This window comes from Ranitomeya variabilis, chromosome 1 (genome assembly GCF_051348905.1).
Source record: "Ranitomeya variabilis isolate aRanVar5 chromosome 1, aRanVar5.hap1, whole genome shotgun sequence".
Lineage (NCBI taxonomy): Eukaryota > Metazoa > Chordata > Amphibia > Anura > Dendrobatidae > Ranitomeya > Ranitomeya variabilis.
In genome coordinates this window covers 649304927-649330122 of record NC_135232.1, presented here as the reverse complement: position 1 = coordinate 649330122, position 25196 = coordinate 649304927, and the positions used below count along the sequence as shown (strand labels likewise).

Genomic DNA, 25196 nt, shown 5'->3' with positions numbered 1-25196 from the left:
TTTTTGTAATTTTGGTTTCCATCCTCGTTTTTCATGCAGGACAATGCTCCATCACATGCCTCCAACTACTCCACAGCGTGGCTGGCCAGTAAAGGTCTCAAAGAAGAAAAAATAATGACATGGCCCCCTTGTTCATCTGATCTGAACCCCACAGAGAACCCGTGGTCCCTCAAAATGTGAGATCTACAAGGAGGGAAAACAGTACACCTCTCGGAACAGTGTCTGGGAGGCTGTGGTGGCTGTGTAAGAGGGCGGTGCCGTTATGGACAGTAAGGAACACACTGTCACTTTAAGAGACTGCACCCCCTTGTCTGGGGTGATGGAATGTTCTGCTTCTCCATTGCAAGAGGCTGTGTGAATGAGCTGGACTGTGCAGAGGGTGGGGGTAGAGCCTGAACAGCGTGTGTGAGCTGAAGCTGCTGCAGAGAGAACTTTGTGCAGTTTTCTGCAAGAGAGGACCCACAGCCTGTAACAGAGTGGACTTGTGAGATTTGACAGACTTCTTTGGGTGCAGCATAGTGGCTGTCCTGTGTGAGTTTGAGAAGCCACGAAGATACCGAGAAAGGGATTTACAGTTTCCAGGAGCACCTCCAGGACCCAGAAGCAAGGAGAAGACCTCGTTTCATGGAGCTGGCAGAAAGCCATGCGCACCACCGTACTGGACTGTTGGGGGCCCCCTGGGACTGAATCTGAGTCCCCAACATCACCGTGAGTTTGTTCCTGTTTTGTGCACATGTTAGGGCCTAATGTAGGCTTCAATACTCAGAACATGGCAGCCGTGAGGCCTGATTAGTATGGGCCAGGGAGGTTATATGTAGAGTAGCATCGTAATTTGTTTATTGTTTGCATTTACTTGTGTGACGTATGTTGATTCTGTAACAGTTGGAGCACCGTGCTATTTTACGGACAAGCTAAAGAATATAACTCTTGTAAATTATGTTTTGCCATTGCATACCCCTGTTTGCATCTCCCTCATCCACTTCATTCCTTGCCTTCCAATAAATCTACCCTTTGTTGTTTGCACCTCATCTTGTGTACGGTAGTCTTCCTGCACCGTGATGGTCCCCCAGCCATCGCTTCAAGTGGCGCTGCGAGCAGGGTACTGTCACCAAGATGGAGGCAGCAGACCACAATGGCAGGAATGCTAATGTTAATGGAGATGCTGTGGGTGGAAGGTGGAACCCCTGCAAGGACACTCCCTATGGGCACTATATTTAGTGTGCTACCAAAGTTTGATGGCAATAATGTGCCACAGTCCGACTGGGTGTCCCTGGTGCAAAGCACCCTGAAGATTTATAACATCAGCCCAGACCATGAAGCGGACATTGCTTTAACTGCCCTAGAGGGAGAAGCCCGTAGAAACATCTGCCTACAACCAGAACTCATCCGCAGTACCCTGAAAGAGCTAGTGAAGTTCCTGGAAGAGATCTATGGCGAGACTGCTAGCGCCGGACACCTTCGCGCCAAATTTTTCTCTAGGCTGCAGTGGGAAGAAAAAGGAATTTCTCAGTATGCAACAGCACTGCAAGAAGCGATAGCTGAGGTGGAGAGAAAGGAGGTGGATGGATTTGGCGGCATGGGCTCTAAAGACCGGATACTCCAGGAGCAATTTATTCTGGGACTGCACAGCACATCCTTGAGGCGAGCACTCTCAGAACGGGTCCGGGCAGATCCGGCTCTTACGTTTCGGCAAATCCTGGCGTAAACGGTGGCCCGAAGTAAAGAGGAGAGCTACGCGTCTGGGGTGATGCGTGTCAAGGGCGCCAATACCAGAGGGGACCCAAATCATCAGGAGGTGCTAGTCCAGGTGGTGCAATACTTGCAGCGTTCCCTTGTCAATGTGCAAGAAACTGACCCAGATGGAACGAAGAGTGGGGGAACTACAACAGTCTGACCCACCGTACTCATGCAACCATTCTTCAGCCCGACCGATAAGGGATCAGTGGGAGCAAGCCCCCTCCCATCAGGCATCAGAGGCACGAGGACAGGCTCGAGGTGCCCCCCCCGGCGAGGAGGAGGCATCCAATGCTGGGAATGTGGAGGACAGGGGCACCTTGCTAGAGACTGTCGGAACTATACTCAAGGTCAGCGGAAGCCACCATTAAACTACCAACCCCCGCAGTAGTGCCTCACTCTTCAGGGGAGGCGAGGAGAGAGGCCGCTCCATATCATAACGAACACTTGATTGCTGGGTGTCCCATCCACCATGCTGAATTGGAGGGAGTTCTAGTAGATTGCCTGATAGATACAGGGTCACAAGTGACGACGATGCCAGAAACGTTTTTCAGGCAGCATTTCCAGGCCCTGGCCAAGCCAGAAAAAGAGACATTGATCCAGTTGTTTGCTGCCAACCAACAACCGATCCCGGTCACAGAGGTCGTGTTGATGAATATTCGAATCTGTGGGCAAGAAGTGGGGAGAAAAGGGATCTTGCTAGTCCCTGAGCCTATCAAAGAAGATGTGCCTGTGGTACTGGGAATGAATATCCTACGTGAACTCGATCAGATTATGTTTACCAAATGGGGACCTGGATATTGGAAGAAGGCTACTACACATAAGCCTACTCAAGAAGCCCTTCAACGACTGATCCACGTCTGTGGAACACAGAAGAGAATGTCATCCTATCAGACCGTAGGGGTCATCAGGGCTCCTGGTAAAGAACCTGTAGTCCTGCCTCCCGAGCGAGAAACTATAGCATACCTTCCAGTGGGGATGCATCGCAACCTTGACGGGTTGGAAGTGATTGTTCAGCCTGTGGTAGGCGGAGGAGTGGACCAAGAAGTCATGATAGCTCGTACGATAGCTGTGGTCCAGCGAGGACACGTCCCCATAGGAGCTTTGAATGTGGGCCCCAGGGAGGTCACTTTGCCACGAGGGACAGATCTGGCCCTGGTGTACCTACATAAGGTGAAGTGGTGAGTTAGAAGGAGATGTCTTTATCGCCGAAAGAAAGTGTGGGGTGGACCCTAGCAGTTGCTGCATGGGCCAAAGAGACGTCATCCCCAGAGTGGAGTGGATGGGTCATCCTTGATCAAATGGAAGTGGATGTGAAGGCTCTGGGCCCTGAGCGTGTGCAAGCAATAGAAGCTATGCTGTGGGAAAATCAGGCCGCACTCGCCCATTACGCTGAGGATTTCGGCTGTACTGAAGCCATCACGCATGAGACACCAACCAGAGAACGATACCGGCAGATCCCGCCCAAGATGTATCAAGTGGTGAAAACATTACTGAGGCAGATGCTGGATTCAGGAGTGGTGCAGAGTAGTCAGAGTCCTTGGGCAGCCCCGGTGGTGCTCGTCAGGAAAAAGGATGGCACCATCCGGTTCTGTGTAGATTACAGGAAACTCAATGCCTGCACTGTTCGAGACTCGTATCCGTTGCTCCGCATCGAGGAATCCTTGACAGTGTTGGGGAAAGCCAAGTACTTCTTCACCCTGGACCTAGCAAGCGGATACTGGCAAGTAGCCGTGGCAGAGAAAGACAAAGAAAAAACCACCTTCATCCACCCTATGGGGCTGTTCGAGTTTAACCAGATGCCCTTTGGGCTCTCCAATGCTCCGGGCATGTTTCAACTGCTGATGGAAAAGTGTTTGGGAGACTTAAATTTTGAGGCTACCCTGATCTATCTGGATGACATCATTGTGTTTTCGTCCTCATTCGAAGAACACCTTGCCCGGCTTGGACAGGTACTCGGAAGACTGCCTGCTCATAACCTGAAGATGAAGCCAAAGAAGTGCCACCTTTTCAAGAGAGAGATCGAGTACCTTGGCCACATAGTGTCACAAGATGGAGTTCTACCCTCACCAGAAAAAGTGGCTGCTATTCAGAAGTGGCCAGTCCCTCGAACAGTGAGAGAACTCCAGGCCTTTCTGGGGCTCGCCGGGTACTACCGCCGGTTTGTTAAAGACTTCGCGAGGGTGTCGGGTCCTCTCAATGAGCTGCTGAGGGGGACCGCTGGAGTACCGAAGACCCAGTACATCCCTTGGGCCCAGAGACAAGATGAGGCCTTCCAGGCTATAAAGAATGCCCTTACCTCAGCCCCGATTTTGGCCTACGCAGACTTCGATCAACCGTTCCTGTTGTACACAGATGGTAGCCTTCATGGACTCGGTGCAGTACTTTCTCAGATACAGGATGGACATGAGAGAGTCATCAGGTATGCCAGCAGGTCCCTCCGAGACAGCTAAAGAAACCCTCACAATTACAGCTCCTTCTGGTTAGAGCTCCTGGCCCTGGTGTGGGCCATGACAGAGAAGTTTGCGGGCTTCCTGACAGGGTCCAAGATTCAAGTTTGAACAGACAATAATCAGACAATAATCCCCTGAGAATGCTAAATTGGGGGCCTTAGAACAATGGTGGCTCGCCTGGCCAAGTTTGACTTTACCATCCATTATCGCTCTGCTACCGAAAATGCAAATGCTGATGGGCTGTGAAGAGTGATTGTGGAGACTCCAATGGTGGATCTCGATGAGCAACTCGAAGAGGAGGAAACCCCAGACTTTTGTAAGTTTAGGCCCCCAGTGGTTGCGGCCCAGTCAAGAAGGGAGGCCTGTGCATTACCCCGGTCTTTGGGGAGAACCAATGAGGAATGGGGACATGTTCAGGATGAAGACGAAGGGTTGAGACAGATGAAATGGTGGGTAACTCAGAAGCGGAAGCCTGGCAAACAAGAGAGAGATGATCTGGACTCTGAAATGAAGAGTGTGTTACACCAGTGGGATAGACTGTAAGTGCGAGAGTCAGTGCTATATCGTAAGAGACAACAGCCCAAAGATATGGAAGTAAGGTGGCAGGTGGTCATCCCAGGACGAATGGCTCAAGAAGTAGCTAAAGAAGCCCACGAATTTGGAGCTCACTTTGGGCCCACAAAGACCTACCAGTGGTTACAGTGGTATATGTATTGCCCCCGGTTGGAGTCTGTGGTGGAAGAGGTTTGCCGGCAATGTCGAGTATGTGACCTCATTAAGAGTACCGAACAGAGGGCACCCATCCAGACCATACAAACTAAGGAGCCGCTAGTAGTCTTGATGATCGACTATCTCCTGGTGGGACACTCGGCCTGGGGGCTACAGTACTGTTTGGTGATGGCCGATCATTTCTCTAAGTTCGCAGTAGTCACCCCGACTAGAGGTCAGACTGTGGAATCGGCGGCGCGAGCCATCTGTCAAGATTTCATCCGGGTGTATTGGTGCCCAAAGCGCATCCACTCTGACCAAGGCGCATGTTTCCAAGGCAAGTTGATGGAAGAACTGTATCGTATGTATGGCATCGAGCAGTCCCGGACCACCCCTTACCATCCTTAAGGCAACGGAGCATGTAAACACTTCAACCGAACCTTACTTCAAATGCTGAGAACGTTGGAGGAGGATAAGAAGGCGTGTTGGCCAGACTACCTGTTGGAGTTGGTCTGGACCTACAACAATCGGGTCCACTCGACCACGGGTTATACCCCCTATCTACTGCTGTTTGGGAGAGCTGAACGAGAGATCATTGAGCTGAATTTGGAACAGCCAGAGGAGCTGATAGAGCGAACTGTCACCTCATGAGTGAAAGAGCACCGGAAACGATTACAAACGATACGGCGGTTGGCGGGTCAGCAGCTGCAAGAAAAAGAACATACGGACTGTAAACCAACTCAAGAGTTACCGCTCCAACCCGGAGACCGAGTATTACTCAGAGAGAAATGCCCCAAGGGAAAACTAAGTGAGAGATGGGAAGTACAGCCTTACAGAGTAATCGAGCGAGTGTATGCTAACGGCCCTGTCTACAAGGTGCAGATTGAGAGTGGGGTGTCCACCCCTAGAGTACTTCATAGAAATATGCTGCGGCCCTGCCGGTCTGAGATCTGTTCTACGCCATTGTCGCCTGAAGGCGCTACTCCATTTCCTGAATCTGTCATGCCAGAAGGTGAAATCGATGAGGAGTGGTGGACCGTCCCTGACAGTAGGGGGTCCTCAGCCGCACAGAGACGGTAATTCCATGGATGTACCAGTACCGCCACGCGAGGACAAGACCAGACAAGAGCCCACGATGACTCCTGCAGCAACTGTTCCTCTGGAAGATAGTCAAGCCTTGCCTGACAGCCAAGAGCTCCGGAGATCCCAGAGGTCTAATGCATGGGTTCCACCAGTCCGATATGTAGAACAGTGTGCTCTGTCTGTTTTTTCCAACTTTGCTGCCTCCTCTATAGGTGCTGTTTCTGCATTGCATGTTCCTTCATTACACTTTGACCTTGATGCTGTGATGGCCGAGGACGACCATCATTAAGAAGGGAGGCATGTAAGAGGGTGGTGCTGTTATGGACAGTTAAGTAACACGCTGTCACTTTAAAAGACTGCACCTTGTCTGGTGTGATGGAATGTTCTGCTTCTCCCCTGCAAGAGGCTGTGTGAATGAGCTGGACTGTGCAGAGGGTGGGGGTGGAGCCTGAACAGGGTGTGTGAGCTGAAGCTGCTGCAGAGAGAACTTTGTGCTGTTTTCTGCAAGAGAGGACCCACAGCCTGTAACAGAGTGGACTTGTGAGATTTGACAGACTTTTTTGGGTGCAACGAGAGTGGCTGTCCTGTGTGAGTTTGAGAAGCCACGAAGATACCGAGAAAGGGATTTACAGTTTCCAGGAGCACCTCCAGGACCCAGAAGCAAGTAGAAGACCATGTTTCACGGAGCTGGCAGAAAGCCGTGCGCATCACCGTACTGGACTGTTGGGGGTCCACCAGGACTGGCTCTGAGTCCCCAACATCACCGGGAGTTTGTTCCTGTTTTGTGCACATGTTAGAGTGCAGCGCCCCAGAGTCCTGGTCGTTGCAGTACTGTTGCTCCGCCACTAAGGGGGGCTATGGTACGTCTGATGGCACTGAAGGAGTTCATCTGACCAGGTATCACAGACACCAATACATTTCACAGTCTGGCCTCCAGGGGGAGCTAAGGGTTCTATTTATTAGGCCACTCCTCACAATCTGGTAAAACTGGGGGTTAGGCAGGAAGTTAGAGAGAAAGCTGACTGGGTTGGAACCAGGCAACACCTTGTGGCAGAGGGTGTTGTAGGGGAAGATTCAGAGGGGTCCCTGTCAGGGGTGGGATCCTAACAGAGGCCTAGCAACCAGAGAGAATGTTACGGGACCGCGCCTGCACGATATAGCGGCGGTACCCCAAGAAAGGACAAGAAGCGAGGTTTATTGTGCTGAGTGAGAAACGAGATCAACGCAACAAGGAGAATACCAGTAGGAGTCGTGCTGTAAGACGAGGCAACATCCTATTGAGGCGCATAACCGGTGGCCGGACCGCCGAGGAAGTATAGAGCTCCAAGCCAAACTTCAAACCTACGGCAGGACAGTCAGTTATAGGCGGGCTGTCTCACCCAATTGACCTAGGAAGACACAGGGGGGTAACAACAGGAGTGGGGCGACGCTAGAGTCCCGGAAGAGCTCCGAGCCTCCCCGTCATACGGGTGCGTCCTAACCATAAGATCTGGGGGACGTGGAAGAACATCAGAATCGAGTTGTGAGGGAACACGAGAAACAGACACAACAGTTGTGAGGACTATCCCTTGGTGCTCAGCAGGGAAGGACTACAACACACAAGCGCTAGAGGGTAGGCACAGATTTCCACCTGCAAAGGGAACTCTGGATGTGCCATCGGACCGACCAGGCTTGCGCAGCCCAGTTAACCGTATTCCGGATTGAGGACCCTGAAGCCTTCAGTAAAGAGGTAAAGAGACTGCAACCTGGTGTCCTCGTTATTTACTGCACCGCACTACCACCACCATCCACACCTTTCATTGGGCGCCCCTCAGCAGGGTCACGGACCGGGTCTAGCCACCGTGACAACCCCAGAGCAGAGACTCAGAGGCCTGGTACCGGGTACCCCTCGGCCCTGCGGCAGTGGGGGCGCTGCAAGAGCCTAGTGTAGGCTTCAATAGTCAGAACACGGCAGCTGTGAGGCCTGGTTAGTAGGGGCCAGGGAGGTTATACGCAGAGTTGCATCATTATTTGTTTATTGTTTGCATTTATTTGTGTGACGTATGTTGATTCTGTAACAGTTGGAGCACTGTGCTATTTTACGGACAAGCTAAAGAATATAACTCTTGTAAATTATGTTTTGCCATTGCATACCCCTGTTTGCATCTTCCTCATCTACTTCATTCCTTGCCTTCCAATAAATCTACCCTTTGTCGTTTGCACCTCATCTTGTGTACGGTAGTCTTCCTGCACCGTGGTGGCCCCCCCACCATCGCTTCAGCACTGCACGCAATGTTGGTCGTAAACAGATCAAGCAACTGACAGAATCTATGGATGGAAGGCTGCTGAGTGTCATCATAAAGAAAGGTGGCTATGTTGATCACTAATTTTTTGGGGGTTTGTTTTTGCCTGTCAGAAATGTTTATTGGTTTACCTGGTGAAAATAAACAAGTGAGATGGGAATATATTTGGTTTTTATTAAGTTGCCTAATAATTCTGCACAGTAATAGTTACCTGCAAAAACAGATATCCTCCTAAGATAGCCAAATCTAAAAAAAAACCACTCCAACTTCCAAAAATATTAAGCTTTGATATTTATGAGGTTTTTGGGTTGATTGAGAACATAGTTGTAGATCAATAATGAAAATAATCCTCTAAAATACAACTTGCCTAATAAATCTGCACACAGTGTATTACGCCCGATGTTGGTAAGGGGTTAATTTGGAGAAGATTCTTTATTTCCAATAGAGATTAAATACTTGGAACACAGCGGCAGAGATGCACTTACCGAGGTTCTCCTGTAAAAAAGCAAAAAAATTAATTACTTTTCCACCTGATAAGTGGTGACACATTGACTGGGGGTCTGACTGCTTGGAACCAATTGGCACAACGTTGAACTTTTATCCCCAGTTATTCCCTCAGTGATTGCGAGCGCTGCTCTTGTGTTTTTCTGGAAGCCCCAAAGAGAATGAATGGAGCTGTGGTCAGACTTCCCACCTGCCGCTCCATTTTAAAATGGAGATAAGTATTCTGTCAGAGATAAAACTTCCTCATTCTTCCGACTGGTGGAGTTTCTAATCCTTTTACCTAAATGATTACATATCCTATACAGCCCATGGATCATGATAACTTCTTTTAACCAAAGATCTCCTTTAATGTAAACTACTGTATTTGTACATCCCAGTTATGAGGCGCACAGTAGATGTGCAGGAGCATCTGTGTTTTACAGTCGACGCTCCACTATAAAAGCGATGACAGCTTGCAGATATTTGCACAAAGCATGTAGGGTGGGCCCCTAGGTTCAATTTGCCCTTTGGACCCCTGACACTCCAGTCCGACCCTGGTTACTTTGCATGTTTATAGTGTTATATTGTAGTTTACCCACCTTATGAGAAAAAATGAACTTTATTCCTCCTGGGAGCCGCCAGCTTTCAGACAAAGACGCATGGTGGGAGGCTACAATCACCGTTCAGTACATACTGAGCAGCGGCTGTAACTGCACCCTGGCACTTTAGTTGTCAGCTCACTCTGCATCAATTTATACTCCGGGGTTCCCAGGAGGATTAAAGTTAATTTTCTCCCAGTAGCCTCGCTTTCAGTAAGGCGCACGGACAGCATTGTAATGTTATTAGACCACGTTCAATCAATCAGTATGTGGTCACTGGTCAGTATTTTACATCAGTATCTGTAATCCAAAACCAGGAGTGGGAGATAAATACAGAAGTGGTGACGTGTTTCTACTATCCTCTGATTTTTCTACTCCTGGTTTTGGCTTACAAATACTGCTGCAAAATACTGACCAAATACTGAACGTATGAACGGCGGCCTCAAATGTCAGATTGACCCTGTGTAGAGGAGAAGACCGGGCACCAGCTCTGGAACTGCTGCGGCTGAACCTCCTGTTGCAGGGGAGAAGGAGATTAGAGATGGAACAAACTCTTGACCTGCAGAGAGGGTCCATGGTGAGCCAGAGGAGTATAAGAGGTTTTGCGCAGGAAACGAGGGGGATTCCTGCCAGACAGCAGTGAGAGTGAGGACCTGTTTCGAGCTGTGGGTAGCATTACGCCGAGTGGCAGTGACAGAGGATGAGTGCAGAAAGGACCAGGGAGCATCACTTGGCGTGTAGGGCAAAGCACGCCGAGCAGGAGATTGTTGTGTGAGACTCCTGACTGCTGAGTACGCCGAGTGAGAGATTGTTGTACTCGACTCCTGGTTGCAGAGCTCACAAACATACCTCCCAACTTTTGAAGAAGGCAAAGAGGGACAAATGTTATGCCACGCCTTTGACCACACCCATTTCACAACTAGTCACATCCATATCCACGCCCCAACCACACCCATTTAGCACTGCTGATCACACTTTCATAAACAATAATTATAAACAGAAAAAAATATGGCCCCACAGTGCTCCATACTGTATAATGGTCCTACATGATGCTCAATACTGTAAAATGGCCACACATGATGTTCAATACTGTATAATGGCCACATAGTGCTGCATACAGGATAATGGCCACACATGATGCTCAATACTGTATAATGGCCAAACATGATGCCCTATACTGTATAATGGCCACATATGATGCTCCATACTGTATAATTACCACACAGTACTCCATACTGTATAATGGCCACACAGTGCTTCATACTGTATAATGGCCCCACATGATGCTCAGTGCTGTATAATGGCCACACAGTGCTCCATACTGTAGAATGGCCACACATGATGCTCCATATTGTATAATCGCCACACATAGTGCTCCATACTGTATAATGGCCACACATGATGCTCAATACTGTATAATGGCCACACATAGTACTCCATATTGTATAATGGCCACACATGATGCTCAATACTGTATAATGGCCACACATAGTACTCCATACTGTATAATGGCCACACATGATGCTCAATACTGTATAATGGCCACACATAGTGCTTCATACTGTATAATGGCCACACATGATGCTCCGTACTGTACAATGGCCTCACACAGTGCTCCATACTCTATAATGGCCACACATGATGATCAATACTGTATAATGGCCACACATGATGCTGCATACTGTATAATGGCCACACAGTGCGCCATACTGTATAATGGCCACACATGATGCTGCATACTGTATAATGGCCACACATAGTGCTCCATACTGCATAATGGCCCAACATGATGCTGCGTACAGTATAATGGCCCAACATGATGCTGCGTACAGTATAATGGCCCCACGTGATTCTCCATACAGTATAATGGGCTCACATGATGCTGCATACTGTATAATGGCCTCACATGATGCTTTGTACAGTATAATGGCCCCACATGATGCTGCGCACTGTATAATGGCCCCACATGATGCTGCATACAGTATAATGGCCTCACATGATGCTACATACAGTATAATGGCTCCACATGATGCTGGGTACAGTATAATGGCTCCACATGATGCTCCATACTGTATAATGGCCCCACATGATGCTGGGTACAGTATAATGGCCACAGTTACCCCACCCCCATCACTGCCCTCACACCCCCATCATTTCCTTCTCTCCAACCCCCATCATTGCCTTCTCCATAAATACACAAACACCTACACACATGCACACACACCTCTCACCATGCTGCCTCGCAGCAGCCTGCAGATTCCTCTCCGGCGCTGAATGATGTCATCCAGCCGCTCCGCTGACTGCTGACATCGCTGCAGCTCCGGTACGCCACTGATAAAGACCTCTCCGTGTCTCCTGTACCAGTCAGTGTCAGAGCGAGGAGCAATATCTGCTCCGATCTGACACAGCTAGCGATCGCACTAGCAGTTTAAAGCGGCAGTACATTTGGTCTGAGGCCATGCAGGAAAAGGAGGACCTGGCAGGGACAGAGTCTGAAAATCGGGACTGTCCCGCTGGATCCGGGACGGTTGGAGTTATGCACACGCAGCTCCGCACCGTACACCTCATGCAGAAAGGACCGGGGAGCATCGCCAGGCATGCAGGACAGAGCACGCTGAGCAGGAGATTGTTGTGCGAGACTCCCGACTGCAGAGCACGCAGAGCGGGAGACTGTTGTGCGAGACTCCTGGTTGCAGAGCCCGAGAGCATACCTCCCAACTTTAGAAGAAGGGAAAGAGGGACAAATTTTAGGCCACGCCTCTGGCCACACCCATTTCACAACTAGTCACACCCATATCCAAGCCCCAACCACATCCATTTAGCACTGCTGATCACACTGTTTTATAAACAATAATTATAAACATAAAAATATGCCAACACAGTGATCCAACTGTCCTACTGGATCCGGGACAGTTAGCAGGTATGACTATGCCCTTAATCTCCAGGAAGCGCTACGGGCCATTAAGCAGGTTGACCCTGACAGTGTGCAAGACGGGGACAGATTGTTAAAGGAGCAATTTATTGAGGGACTCCTGTCCAGCACTCAAAGGACACAGCTACGCATCTTGGCTCTACAAAACCCTGACCTGGACTTTGCACACTTTAAAGATAGGGCCATTCGGGTGCTGCATGAACTAAATTCCAGCCGTACAGCACTCCCTAGGCACCCAGCAATTACATACCACCGGGAAGCGGCATCCTTTCTACAGGCCCCCGTTGAGACCGATGCGCAAACCCTAGATAATGACCCTGCTGCAGGACTGCGTCTCCAGGTCCAGGAGCTGACCAAAAGTGTGGCTGCACTAACCAAAACCATGCAGTTCATGCAAGTGTCCCCAAAGGAGAAGATACAGCTGGCTTCCAGTCCAAATGACGTCCCGTGGCAGCGGCAGAAGAGGATCCCACCGACCAGAGGGAAAGACAATGATCGCTATGACCAGGACTATCTGCCACTGCTGCAGCAAGGCGGGGCACATCACAAGATTTTGGAATTTAAATGAGCAACCCCTGGGCAGAAGGCCATCCCCCAGGAGTAAGATGACCACGCCCACAAAGCTGGCGAGACAAGTACATCGGAGGACGACCCATCCTCCCAGTTGTGGTTGACGGCATCCCGATTAACGCTTTACCGGACAGCGGCTCCCAGGTGACGACTATGCCATATATTCTTTACAAACGGTACTGGGCTGACTCTGATATTACCCGTGGCCCAGATAATGATCTGACCATAGTTGCCAGTAATGGTCAGCCCTTGCCTCAGGTGGGGTATAAAGAGGTGAACATTAAAATTGGCTGAGTAGAATTGCCGTCATAAGGTTTGATTATAGTTGATATTGACAAACGAGAATGCCATCTGCCATCCTATGATTACTTTAGGCACCAATGTAATAGAACATTGTCTTGGAGAAATTATTGTTTTGTTGCAACAGGTTGCCTAGACCGCTAGTTCCAGTCTGCAGCGAGTTCTGCAAAAGGAGATCAAAGCACTGATGCAGAGAAAACAGATAGAGTTGTCTGATGGAGAAGTCGGCAGTGTCAGAGTGAGTGATCCATTCCCCATTGTAGTACCCCCAAGGAGTGAAATGTTAATTTGGTGTTGGGCAGCAATAGGCCTCAGGGGTCAAGATTACCAGTACCTGGTAGAACCAGTGTACTCTGATAGTAGGCCCACTGTCCTGACAGCCAGGGGGGTAGTCGATGTCCGAAAGGGTAGAGTACCAATACGTATCTTGAACTGTGGGGAGAAAGAGGTACATTTACCCCGATATGCCACCCTTGCTTAGCTGTTCACTGTAAATAACAACGCATTACAGGCAGTAAAACCATTGCTTCCGTCTGACCAAGTGGAAGACAATGGCTCTGAGGGGCAGTTGGAGGATTGGTTTCAGATGTTGCACGTAGGCACTGACTCCACCCCTTTGCACCAAACGCATGGGGCTTACCGGGTGGTCCAAGAATATGAACGAGTCTTTAGCAAACACCCTCCAGACTTTGGGTAGGTAAAAGGGATGCAACAACATATTCCCACCGGAGATCATCCGCCCATTAAAGAGAGGTACCGGCCTGTTCCTCCAGCTCACTACCAATGTGCCAAGGGTATGTTATGGGAGATGAAGGAGGCTGGGGTGATCAGAGACAGATGTAGCCCCTGGGCAGCTCTATTAGTCCTCATTAGAAAGAAAGATGGTACAATGAGGATGTGTGTTGACTATAGGCAGACTAACCAAATAAGGACGCCTACCCGTTACCCAGAATTGAGGAATCATTAGCTGCACTGAAATCCGCTTACTATTTCTCCACCTTTAATCTCACTAGTGGGTATTGGCATGTCATGCACTCCGCATGGTACTTAGAGACTAACCTGGTGCGAATGCCCAGAATGACAGACTCTGAGGTCAGTTTAGGATCCCAGAGATATGGAGCGGCGGTGGCAAAGAGATGCGCCTCAGGCGGACAGGACCTGAAGCACGTGACCGCCGGGGGGAGTGGCCAGGGGCGGAGGCCACTGCTGGAGCTCTGGAGAGCTAGGCTCCGATGAGGAAAGAAGGAGAGCTGGCAGACAGGCGGAGGCAACAACCAAAGGATGACACCGTTACCAGGGGGGGACAGTCAGGGACGTAATCAGGGCCAGGCCAGGGTCAGAACCAGAGACATCGTAGCGGTACCAGAGGGGAAAGACAGAGCGGGTAGTCAAAAAGCCAGACAAGAGTCAATATACCAAATGAGCAAACAAACAGTACCGAGATAGAATACCAAATCACAATCAAAGGGACAAACCGGGTCAGAGCCAAAAGATCAAGCACAAGAGCAGGCACAAAGTACGGGCACACGAGGGTCAACACACACAGCCGAGGGCGTAAGTATAACTGACAGGGAACCTGAGCCTGGTGTGGGTATATATGTCACTCCCAGATCCAAAAGGAGGCCAAAGACAATTAACCCCATGAGGGCCGGGATGAACCCAGACCACAACCATGACAGTTCCCGTGGCAGAGGCGGATAAAGAGAAGACCGCCTTCACGACACCCATGGGATTAAGCGAGTTCCACTACATGCCACATCGGGGACATTCCTGAGGATGATAGAGTGTTCCCTCAGGCACAAAAACTTTGAAACCGTTCTGTTGTACCTGGATGACGTCATCGTCTTCTCCAAAAGCTATGAAGACCACATAGCTGTTTGTTTTCCCAGTCCATGAGTACTGGATTTCGCTAGGGGGGAATGTGGCTCCCCAGGAGTCTGGTTGCCACAGTGGCATTGCCTCCCTCACAGGGGGTCATGTCATGCCTGGAAGCAAGAAGGGATCAGCAGGTACACTGGCATGCATCACTTTCCTGATTCCAAACCAGAAGGACGAGCTCTAAACCCGGTTTCAGGGGAACTTTCCTATGAGTTCTGGCCTGAAGGTGGGGTTAGCGAGTGTAGTCTCAGAGCGTGAAGGAAGAGGAGGCAAGTGAGGAGAGCCTGGGAGTGGAGCTGTGACTGAGCACCACAGTACGGAGCGCCAAGACCGGACACCGGAGTCCGTGGTTGTGTGGGAACTGCAGGCCCCGTAGCCAAATCCGGAGGACAGGAGATTGCAGGTCTCCTGGCTCCAGCTGGCACCCAAAGGCACAGCCGCATACCTGAGCCCGGAGTCACTGTAAGGGAGTGACACCAGGAACAGGCTCAAGCTGCCTACCATATGGGTTGTGTTTCACTAAGTGGACAGACCGAGAGAGGGACTTGAGGAGAACTAAAAGTACCAAGCACCAGGGAATAGCGCAGTAGCAAGGCCTCCAACCCCACCTGGCTAGGTGGATCCTGCAATGCTTCCAGGCTGCCCGAACGTCCAAGATCACCTGTCACCAGTGCTCCGGACTGCACCTGCAATTAAAGGTAAAGAAACTACAGTCCCTGTGTACTCCAATCATTCCTGCACCCCAAAGTCCAGAACCCTTCATAGACTTATCTGGTAGCCCTGGGGCCTTGCTCCACCTGTGGGGAGTCAAACTCTCAGCTGCAACACCACCGGACGCAGCAGTCCCCTTAAGCAGCATCTGCTATCTCTAGCCGAAAACCACAGGTGGCATCACGAATAATCCCCTTTTTCTATATAAACTTTATTCCTTTCCATCATCCATCCCCTTTAATTGCGCGCCCAGGGCCACGGACCGGGTCACTGCTGTTGTGACCGCCCCTTTAAGAGCCGTGCGACCCGGTTTCAAATACCCCATGGCCCTAGCGGGTGTTGCACATGTATCACTCCCGGTCTTTGAAATTTGAGTGGTATGCCCTTCTTTAATTTCGCCTATGCACCGTGACCCTGCTTACTCTGCGGAATATATTTTTACAGGGTGTGGGTAATTTGGATTTTTGCTATGGAGCCACATGATTTCTATGTACTGTACGACCCAGTTTAAATTATTGTAATCTCTCCTATGACATAAAGAAGACATCGTGATAACAGCTATAAAATGAAGTGATTGGTAAAACACTATACCTTTATGTAAGGACATTGATTATAGCAGTTTCCTAATGTTGTAGAGCGACTCAAAACTAATTAGTTGACAAATATCTCAGCTTTCTGACCCATCTTGTGTTCAGTTATCATTACAGGTAAGAGACAACTGGCTGGAATACCCGTTCTCACTGCATCTTTTTAATCGTTATTTTAATTTACAAAATACAAGGAAAATAAACCAGAAAGCTATTCTCACAAGATGACAATCAGGGAAAAAGATCGAAGGGGCCTGCTAGAATCTTATAAAAGATCTAAGTGTTAGGACCTGTACAAATGAGACTGTACAATTTACATATACAATTATATACAAAACTCTCTTATCGAGAGTCACAACGAGTTCAATCACTAACATGTCAGTAGCAGATTCTTTCTTTTTTTTTTAATTAAAAAAAAAAAAAAAATCTAATAAGGAAAAAAAAAAAACACAATGTTGCTTGTTTTCTCCATCATGAATCGGATTAAAAAAATATGTTATGTTTAAAGTCCACTTAAAAGTGCAAATATTGAGAGCTCCATCGGTTGCCTGTGTGATTGGTCCGATTACGATGATGCTCTTTCCTCTTCTCCTTCATTTTCTATGTTGTAGGGAAGTCTACACTAGACGACCTACTGAAAAAAAAAAAAAAAAAAAATTGTTTCCATAATTTAATATTGAAATGAAATACGGTTCATTATTTCTTTTCACGACTGCATTACGGCTCCAAACAAGTATTTTAAATGCGCCTCGATATTTATAAGAAGGCATACACTTTTTATTTTTTACATTTCTTCTATTACAAAGCTATTAATTTCTGCACAGAAAACTAAAAACTGTTTGAGATGACCATGCAAACTTGTACTGAAATCTACACTGTGTTCCAAATTATTATGCAGAAAGAGTTTAGGAGTGTTAAGGTTGGAATTTTTTTGTTTGTCATTTAAACTCATTGATGGTGATGTGTGCCAGGGCTCTTTATATCACTGAAAGCAATTGCAGATACATGTGCAAATTAGTTTGGCAGGTGTGTCCAAATAAAGGCAAGACTGCTTAAGAAGGCTGTTCCACATTATTAAGCAGCCTACATTTTTTGTCAAAATGGGAAAGAAAAAGGATGTGTCGGCTGCTGAGAAGCAACAAATTGTGGAGTATTTAGGTCAAGGTATGACTACAATCTACATTGCCAAGACACTTAATCGTGATCATCGCGCAATCAAGAAGTATGTAGCTGATTCCCAGCACACACGTGTGCGTGCTGATAAGGAAAAATTGAGGGCTCTTTCCAACAGGCAATTGTGTAAGGTTAAAAGAGCAGCTGCAAAAACGCCTTGTCATAGCAGCAGACAAGTTTTTGAAGCTGCTGGTGCCTCCAACGTCCCCAGAACAACAAGATGCAGGGTCCTTCAGAGGTGCGTAAGCCATCCTGTTGACCACCTCTATCCACTGCACACAAGCAGAAATGGCTCCAGTGGGCCAAACGATACATGAAGACTGACTTCCAAACTGTTTTGTTCACCGATGAGTGCCGTGCAACGCTCGATTGTCCAGATAGATGGAGTGGAGGAAGGCTGGTTGATGGACACCCCATGAAAACACGGCTAAGGCGCCAACAAGGAGGAGGTGGAGTAATGTTTTGGGCTGGAATCATGGGGAGAGAGATTGTCGGCCCCTTTATGATCCCTGAAGGGGTAAAGATGAACTCCATAATCTATGTGGAGTTTCTAAAACAACACTTCCTGCCATGGTTCAAGAGGAAGAACCGTGCTTTCCGCAGCAAGATCATTTTCATGCATGATAATGCACCGTCTCATGCTGCAAAAAACACATCTGCATCTCTGGCTGCTATGGGCATAAAAGAGGACAAACTTATGGTGTGGCCACCATCTTCCCCTGATCTCAACCCCATTGAGAACCTCTGGAGCATCATCAAAAGGAGTGTCTATGATGGCGGGAGGCAGTTCACATCTAAGCAACAGCTCTGGGAGGGGATTCTGTCCATATGCAAAACAATTGAAGCAGAAACCATCCAAAAACTGACAAATTCAATGAACGAAAGAGTTCAGAAGCTTCTTTCGAACAAGGGGTCCTATGTGCAAATGTAACATCACCTAGAATAAAGTTTTCACTTGAAAACTATTTGATTTCATTCTGTAATAAGCTGATAATGCTTATAACTTCACAATTGACCATTTTTTTGTTCAAAATTAAAAAAAAAGGTTGAAAACTCTGCTGTGCATAATAATTTGGAACATGCATTTTGAGTGTTTTTTTTTTTTTTTTTAAAGATACTGTTTTCATAGGCAGTTTGTTCCAAAACATTGCAATTATACTAGAATAGTAGATGACTGGAAAATAACAATGACTGCAATTCAGATAGGTAATTTAGAGAAAATATGAGGAAATATGATTTGCATAATAATATGGAACACAGTGTAGTCTACGATGAGGGACGTGTTCTCAAAGAAGATGGCCAGTGCATATACTATATTTTGGAACTGAAAATCTGTCATGAGAAATCTGGCCAAAATATGGGATGATCTTCTCAAAAAGGTGGTCTTTTTGGAAAGGTCTCAGTGTACAACCCAAATTCCAAAAAAGTTGAAAATATAAATAAAACATGAATGTAAATCTCTTATAGTTGTATGTTATATTCACAACAGAACATAGAACACACAGATCAGAAGGTGAATGTTGGACATTTTTCCATTTCATGTGAAAAGTTAACTAATTTAGAAATTGATGGCAGTAACACATCTCAAAATAGTTGGGATGGGGTTAACAAAATGCTCTTAAGTATGTGGTACTAATAAAAAATAGCTGGAGTGTCAATTTTTACTTTATAAAAAGATATAAGAAGAGCATGTTAGAGAGGCAGAGTCTCTCGGAAGCAAAGGTGGTCAGAGGCTCACCAATGTGTGAACAACTGTGTCTTAAAATCACATATAATATATGGAGGAAGGACCTATCCGAAACGCGCGTTGGGGTGGATAGAGGTTGCACGTGTGGTCTGATATCTTGCTTTTTGGTATGTATATTTGCTGCACTTGCATGTAATACCATGCCATAAGTGTCTCCATTGATATGTTACTACACTTATACCTCTACATGATCAACTATTATTTATAGTCTTTGTATTGTAATACTGATATTAGAAAGAGGTTTGTATTGTAATACTGATATTAGAAGGAGGTATTATTAATTACATTGCCCACATGTGTTTCTACCTGTCCCGCAGTATATGTTGAATTTTGGCACAAAGACTGCTGTGCTCCTTTACCTGATATTATTTAATAAAGTTCTTTGCACATTTGTAATTTTGGACTATATGACTGCTCCTCTTTGTTGATATTTCTTTGTCTCTTAAAATCGTAGGACAATCTTTGTCTCTTAAAATCGTAGGACAATTTTTGGAAAATGTTCCTCCACTTAAAATCGCAAAGAGTTTGAGTATCCCACCTTCTACAGTAAATGATATCAAGAGATTCTGGAGAAATGAATGTCCAAAGCTGTGATATCCCAGTTCCCGGTCTACTGCTGCTGAGTGAAGCAGTTGTCGTATGGCAGTAGATTTGTTCCACTATGTCAGAACTACTTTGGGCCCTGTGAGTTAGGACATGTAATATACTGTATGTGCATACACTGAGGATTCATAAATCTGCATTGCAATTTGTATTTTAATACCATCTACTGGTCAATGTATGTGTATGAATAGTTAGGTGATTCATTTCCTCACAACAAGCTGCCATGGAAATGGCTGGAAGAAACCTCCCAGCTCAGTGCACACACTTCCTGTGAGATGGTACAAACCAGTTCAGCTTAGGCCTATATCACACTTCCAACTTTCTTTTTCAATCTGTTGTTTTGTGAAAAAACGGATCCAGCAAATGGTGCTGCTGGATCCGTTTTTTCTCATAGACTTATATTAGCGACGGATTGTGACGGATAGCCACAGGTTTCATCCATCGTGCACTGGATCCGTCGTGAAATTGCTGTCCGTCGGGCGGAGACAACGCACAGAGGAAGGTTTTTTTTCAGTGCGTCGGAAAATCGCTCAGCGACGGATCCTGCGCTGTCCATCGTTGGCTATAATGGAAGTCTATGGACACAGGGTCCGTTGCTGACTGTGAAAAGCAGGAATCCAGCGACGGATGCCGCCTTTTCAAACTGAGCATGCATGGAAGAATTTCCCATTAGGGAAATTCTCTCTCTCTCTCTCTTTTTTTACTATTGATGCTGCCTATGCCTATTATAGCACCATGTGGCGTGCAGGAAGAAAAGGGCGCGTTGTCGTCGGTGGCACCTGGATGAACGGCATGAAAACCATGGCTGCCCCTGATCAGTATTACTATCTGAGAGAAATATGCCCATCAACAAGAGAGGTTCGCCTCCTAGTCTGGGATTGTGGGGAGAAGAAAAAGAACTGCCCACGAAGGTGGGCGTGGTGCAGAGAAACTGCAGGAAATGAGACCAAGGAGGCAGTACCGGAAAGCAACATGGCGGAGGGAGGTGAGCGGACACCAGAGCGTGGGGTGGAGCAGGAGGACTCCCCCCAGCTGGGACCTGCAAGAGTTGTACCCATCACCGATGATGGATCCGGACCTCCTGCGGAGAGAGGTAGAGGAACTCACCCGGCAATTCATGAAGATGCAGCAGGAGACCATGACCGGGTGGAGGGAGGCCTTCATTAGGAGCCTTACTGGATGACCGTCGGCAGCCTCGTCTGGTTCGGAGCAGGAAAGAAGTTCCGGCGCTCAAGTGGCAGAGGTAAGGGGCATGACCCTGAAGACCCCAGCGGTGGAAGGCCCGACTCACCTCCACCGCTATACACACCCGACCAGGGTTTCGAGGCCCTCGGTGACACGCCACCGCACCTTGAGGGCATCCCGGCCACCAGCTCTACAGCAATCCTGGGCCCGAGGACACCATGCTGGGCCCCTTCCCAATTCCACCGACTCCGAAGCCCGGAAGGGTATGTTACCGGTTAGCCCGGGATGACAGCGGCCTGAGGCAGATGACAGCCCCACTTATCCAATTAGTGGACCCCAGGCTAGCTCCCCAGAACCTGTGGTATTCGCAGACAGACCTGCGGAGGAGGACATGATCGCCCTCCAGAGGGAGATCCCCATGATCACCTGGTGGGAGCATTGCAGGCGTCAGGAGGAGAGGGAGAGCCAGCAATTCCTGGCCCGGCAAGCATAAGAGAAAATTGATAATTTCTGAATGCTAAAGTGACTGTGAATAGTTAAAAGTTGAAAGTTAACCTGCTGAAAGAGTTAAATGACTATTGAAGTTTAAAAGTTTGTTTATCTGAAAAGACACTGAGGCCATGGACAGTGATTGGTCCACAAACTTTCTTGTATATAGTTGGCACCTCTTTAGGTGCTTTCTACTGGTTTTACATGGAACTCTTAAAGGAGCTGTGTACCAGTGTTTGCCTTAAAGTTTACATTTGTTTACAGACCTGAAGGTTAAAACCGTCTGGCGTGGCTGAACACCGAGTCTGGATATACGCCTTGTAGCCCGCCCAAGGCATACGTTGAGGGTTTATGACAGGTCCCTCGCATCGTTGCTGCTGTTTAAATGATTGACTTGAATATTGATTGCACTTTGTTTAATAAAAAAAATGATAGGGTTTAATATTGCCAGAAAAGTTACCCTGTAAGAGAAATAGATAGTGTTATATACAGAAGAAAGTATAGTAAGGGTTAGCCAATGGAAGCAAGCCTAATGCTCATTTTTGCTCTTTTGAATAGGAAAATGTTGAATTGTTGCACTTTTATTATCTAAATAGTGTTGAGAATTGTAGTGAAAATGATAATGAAGGTTTTGCACTTTGAATAAAGAAAGCCTTAAAAGTAGTATACCCATGGGGGGGCGTGTCCGGATGCCGAGCTGAGCAGACGTGTGGTGAGGGAGCTCCCGCCATCTCCCAGCTATAAATAGCATAATATCACCCTGCATCACCGGGTTCCACAGTCAGCATGGGGCCCAGGAAACCTAGAATCACACAGCAGCCAGCGGTGGACCAGCCGGCACAGCGGACGGTTCTGGACGCTTTTCTGGGCCTTGAACAAGTCCAGGGAGATACACAGGCGCCATCTTTACAGAGACAGGGCAGTGAGGAGGAAGCTTCCCGGCGCGACGCTCTGCATCAGGACGGCACTCAGGAGACAGATGGCTGCAGGGAGGAGGAGGAGATCTCCCCCTCTACATTGGGGCCGTACACAGAAGGAGCAGGATCAGCACGGCTGCTGACAGCAGCCATGAGGTGAGGGGGAAGGGGGTGCTGGGCCCCCCCTCCTTTACCCTTCATATCAGCCCACACAAACAAACAGCTCCTCATTACATCAGGAGGCCCATGGACAGAATACTACACAGGACACTGCCTATATCCAACCCCATCAGGGATACTACTTCCCTCATCATCCACATCATTCAGTTAACTGTCCTCCTAACTCACAGCCTGATGGCAGCTTCAGGGGGCCTGCCCCTCCCTCCCAAGACTGGCAGTCTATTCTGGCAACCCTACCATCTAAAGAGGACTTTAAGATCCACATTAGTGAGGTCAAAGACATATGCAGGGCAGAAATAGCCAACGTCAGACGAGATTTACAACACTTAACCCCTTAATCCCATATGACGTACTATCCCGTCGAGGTGGGGTGGGCCTTAATTCCCACCGACGGGATAGTACGTCATAGCGATCGGCCGCGCTCACGGGGGGAGCGCGGCCGATCGCGGCCGGGTGTCAGCTGACTATCGCAGCTGACATCCGGCACTATGTGCCAGGAGCGGTCACGGACCGCCCCCGGCACATTAACCCCCGGCACACCGCGATCAAACATGATCGCGGTGTGCCGGCGGTACAGGGAAGCATCGCGCAGGGAGGGGGCTCCCTGCGGGCTTCCCTGAGACCCCCGGAGCAACGCGACGTGATCGCGTTGCTCCGAGGGTCTCCTACCTCCTTCCTTGCTGCAGGTCCCGGATCCAAGATGGCTGCGTCATCCGGGTCCTGCAGAGAGGGACGTGGCTTACCAAGTGCCTGCTCAGAGCAGGCGCTTGGTAAGCCTGCAGTGCTCTAAGTCAGATCGGTGATCTGACAGAGTGCTGTGCAAACTGTCAGATCACCGATCTGTGATGTCCCCCCCTGGGACAAAGTAAAAAAGTAAAAAAAAAAATTTCCACATGTGTAAAAAAAAAAAAATTTTTTTTTTCCTAAATAAAGAAAAAAAAAATATTATTCCCATAAATACATTTCTTTATCTAAATAAAAAAAAACAAAACAATAAAAGTACACATATTTAGTATCGCTGAGTCCGTAACGACCCAACCTATAAAATTGTCCCACTATTTAACCCCTTCAGTGAACACCGTAAGAGAAAAAAAAAAAAACGAGCCAAAAAACAACGCTTTATTATCATACCGCCGAACAAAAAGTGGAATAACACACGATCAAAAAGACAGATATAAATAACCATGGTACCGCTGAAAACATCATCTTGTCCCGCAAAAAATGAGCTGCCATACAGCATCATAAGCAAAAAAATTAAAAAGTTATAGTCCTCAGAATAAAGCGATGCCAAAATAATTATTTTTTCTATAAAATAGCTTTTATCGTATAAAAGCACCAAAACATAAAAAAAGATATAAATGAGATATCGCTGTAATCATACTGACCCGACGAATAAAACTGCTTTATCAATTTTACCAAACGTGGAACGGTATAAACGCCTCCCCCAAAAGAAATTCATGAATAGCTGGTTTTTGGTCATTCTGCCTCACACAAATCGGAATAAAAAGTGATCAAAAACTGTCACATGTCCAAAAATGTTACCAATAAAAACGACAACTCGTCCTGCAAAAAACAAGACCTCACATGACTCTGTGGACCAATATATGGAAAAGTTATAGGTCTCAAAATGTGGAGATGCAAAAACTTTTTTGCTATAAAAAAGCGTCTTTTAGTGTGTGACAGCTGCCAATCATAAAAATCCGATATAAAAAACGCTATAAAAGTAAATCAAACCCCTCTTCATCACCCCCTTAGTTAGGGAAAAATAATAAAATTTAAAAAATGTATTTATTTCCATTTTCCCATTAGGGCTAGGGTTAGGGTTAGGGTTGGGGCTAGGGTTAGGGCTAGGGTTAGGGTTGGGGCTAGGGTTAGGGTTGGGGCTAGGGTTAGGGTTAGGGCTAGGGTTAGGGTTGGGGCTAGGGTTGGAGCTAAAGTTAGGGTTAGGGTTGGGGCTAAAGTTAGGGTTAGGGTTGGGGCTAAAGTTAGGGTTGGGGCTAAAGTTAGGGTTAGGGTTGGGGCTAAAGTTAGGGTTAGGGTTTGGATTACATTTACGGTTGGGATTAGGGTTGGGATTAGAATTAGGGGTGTGTCAGGGTTAGGGGTGTGGTTAGGGTTACCGTTGGGATTAGGGTTAGGGGTGTTGTTGGATTAGGGTTTCAGTTTGAATTGGGGAGTTTCCACTGTTTAGGCACATCAGGGGCTCTCCAAACGTGACATGGCGTCCGATCTCAATTCCAGACAATTCTGCGTTGAAAAAGTAAAACAGTGCTCCTTCCCTTCCGAGCTCTCCCGTGCGCCCAAACAGGGGTTTACCCCAACATATGGGGTATCAGCGTACTTGGGACAAATTGGACAACAACTTTTGGGGTCCAAGTTCTCTTTTTATCCTTGGGAAAATAAAAATTTGGGGGAGCTAAAAATCATTTTTGTGGGAAAAATAAGATTTTTTTATTTTCACGGCTCTGCGTTGTAAACTGTAGTGAAACACTTGGGGGTTCAAAGTTCTCAAAACACATCTAGATAAGTTCCTTGGGAGGTCTAATTTCCAATATGTGGTCACGTGTGGGGGTTTCTACTAT

General features: G+C 47.6%; 1 protein-coding gene across 4 annotated transcripts in view; it reads right to left on the bottom strand.

Annotated features, from left to right (window-relative positions):
* Positions 1–8513: 8513 nt before the first annotated feature.
* The window catches only part of SMOC1 (SPARC related modular calcium binding 1), a 429565-nt gene continuing 412882 nt past the window's right edge, over positions 8514–25196 (bottom strand). For 2 of the 4 annotated variants that reach the window (XM_077262364.1, XM_077262385.1), the window contains exon 13: positions 16464–16954. In XM_077262364.1, coding sequence (XP_077118479.1) covers positions 16938–16954 — 17 coding nt within the window. In that variant the 3' untranslated portion in view covers positions 16464–16937. Of the gene's footprint in view, positions 8756–16463; positions 16955–25196 lie in introns of those variants that run through there. The other 2 variants (XM_077262377.1, XM_077262370.1) reach the window with 2 other exon arrangements.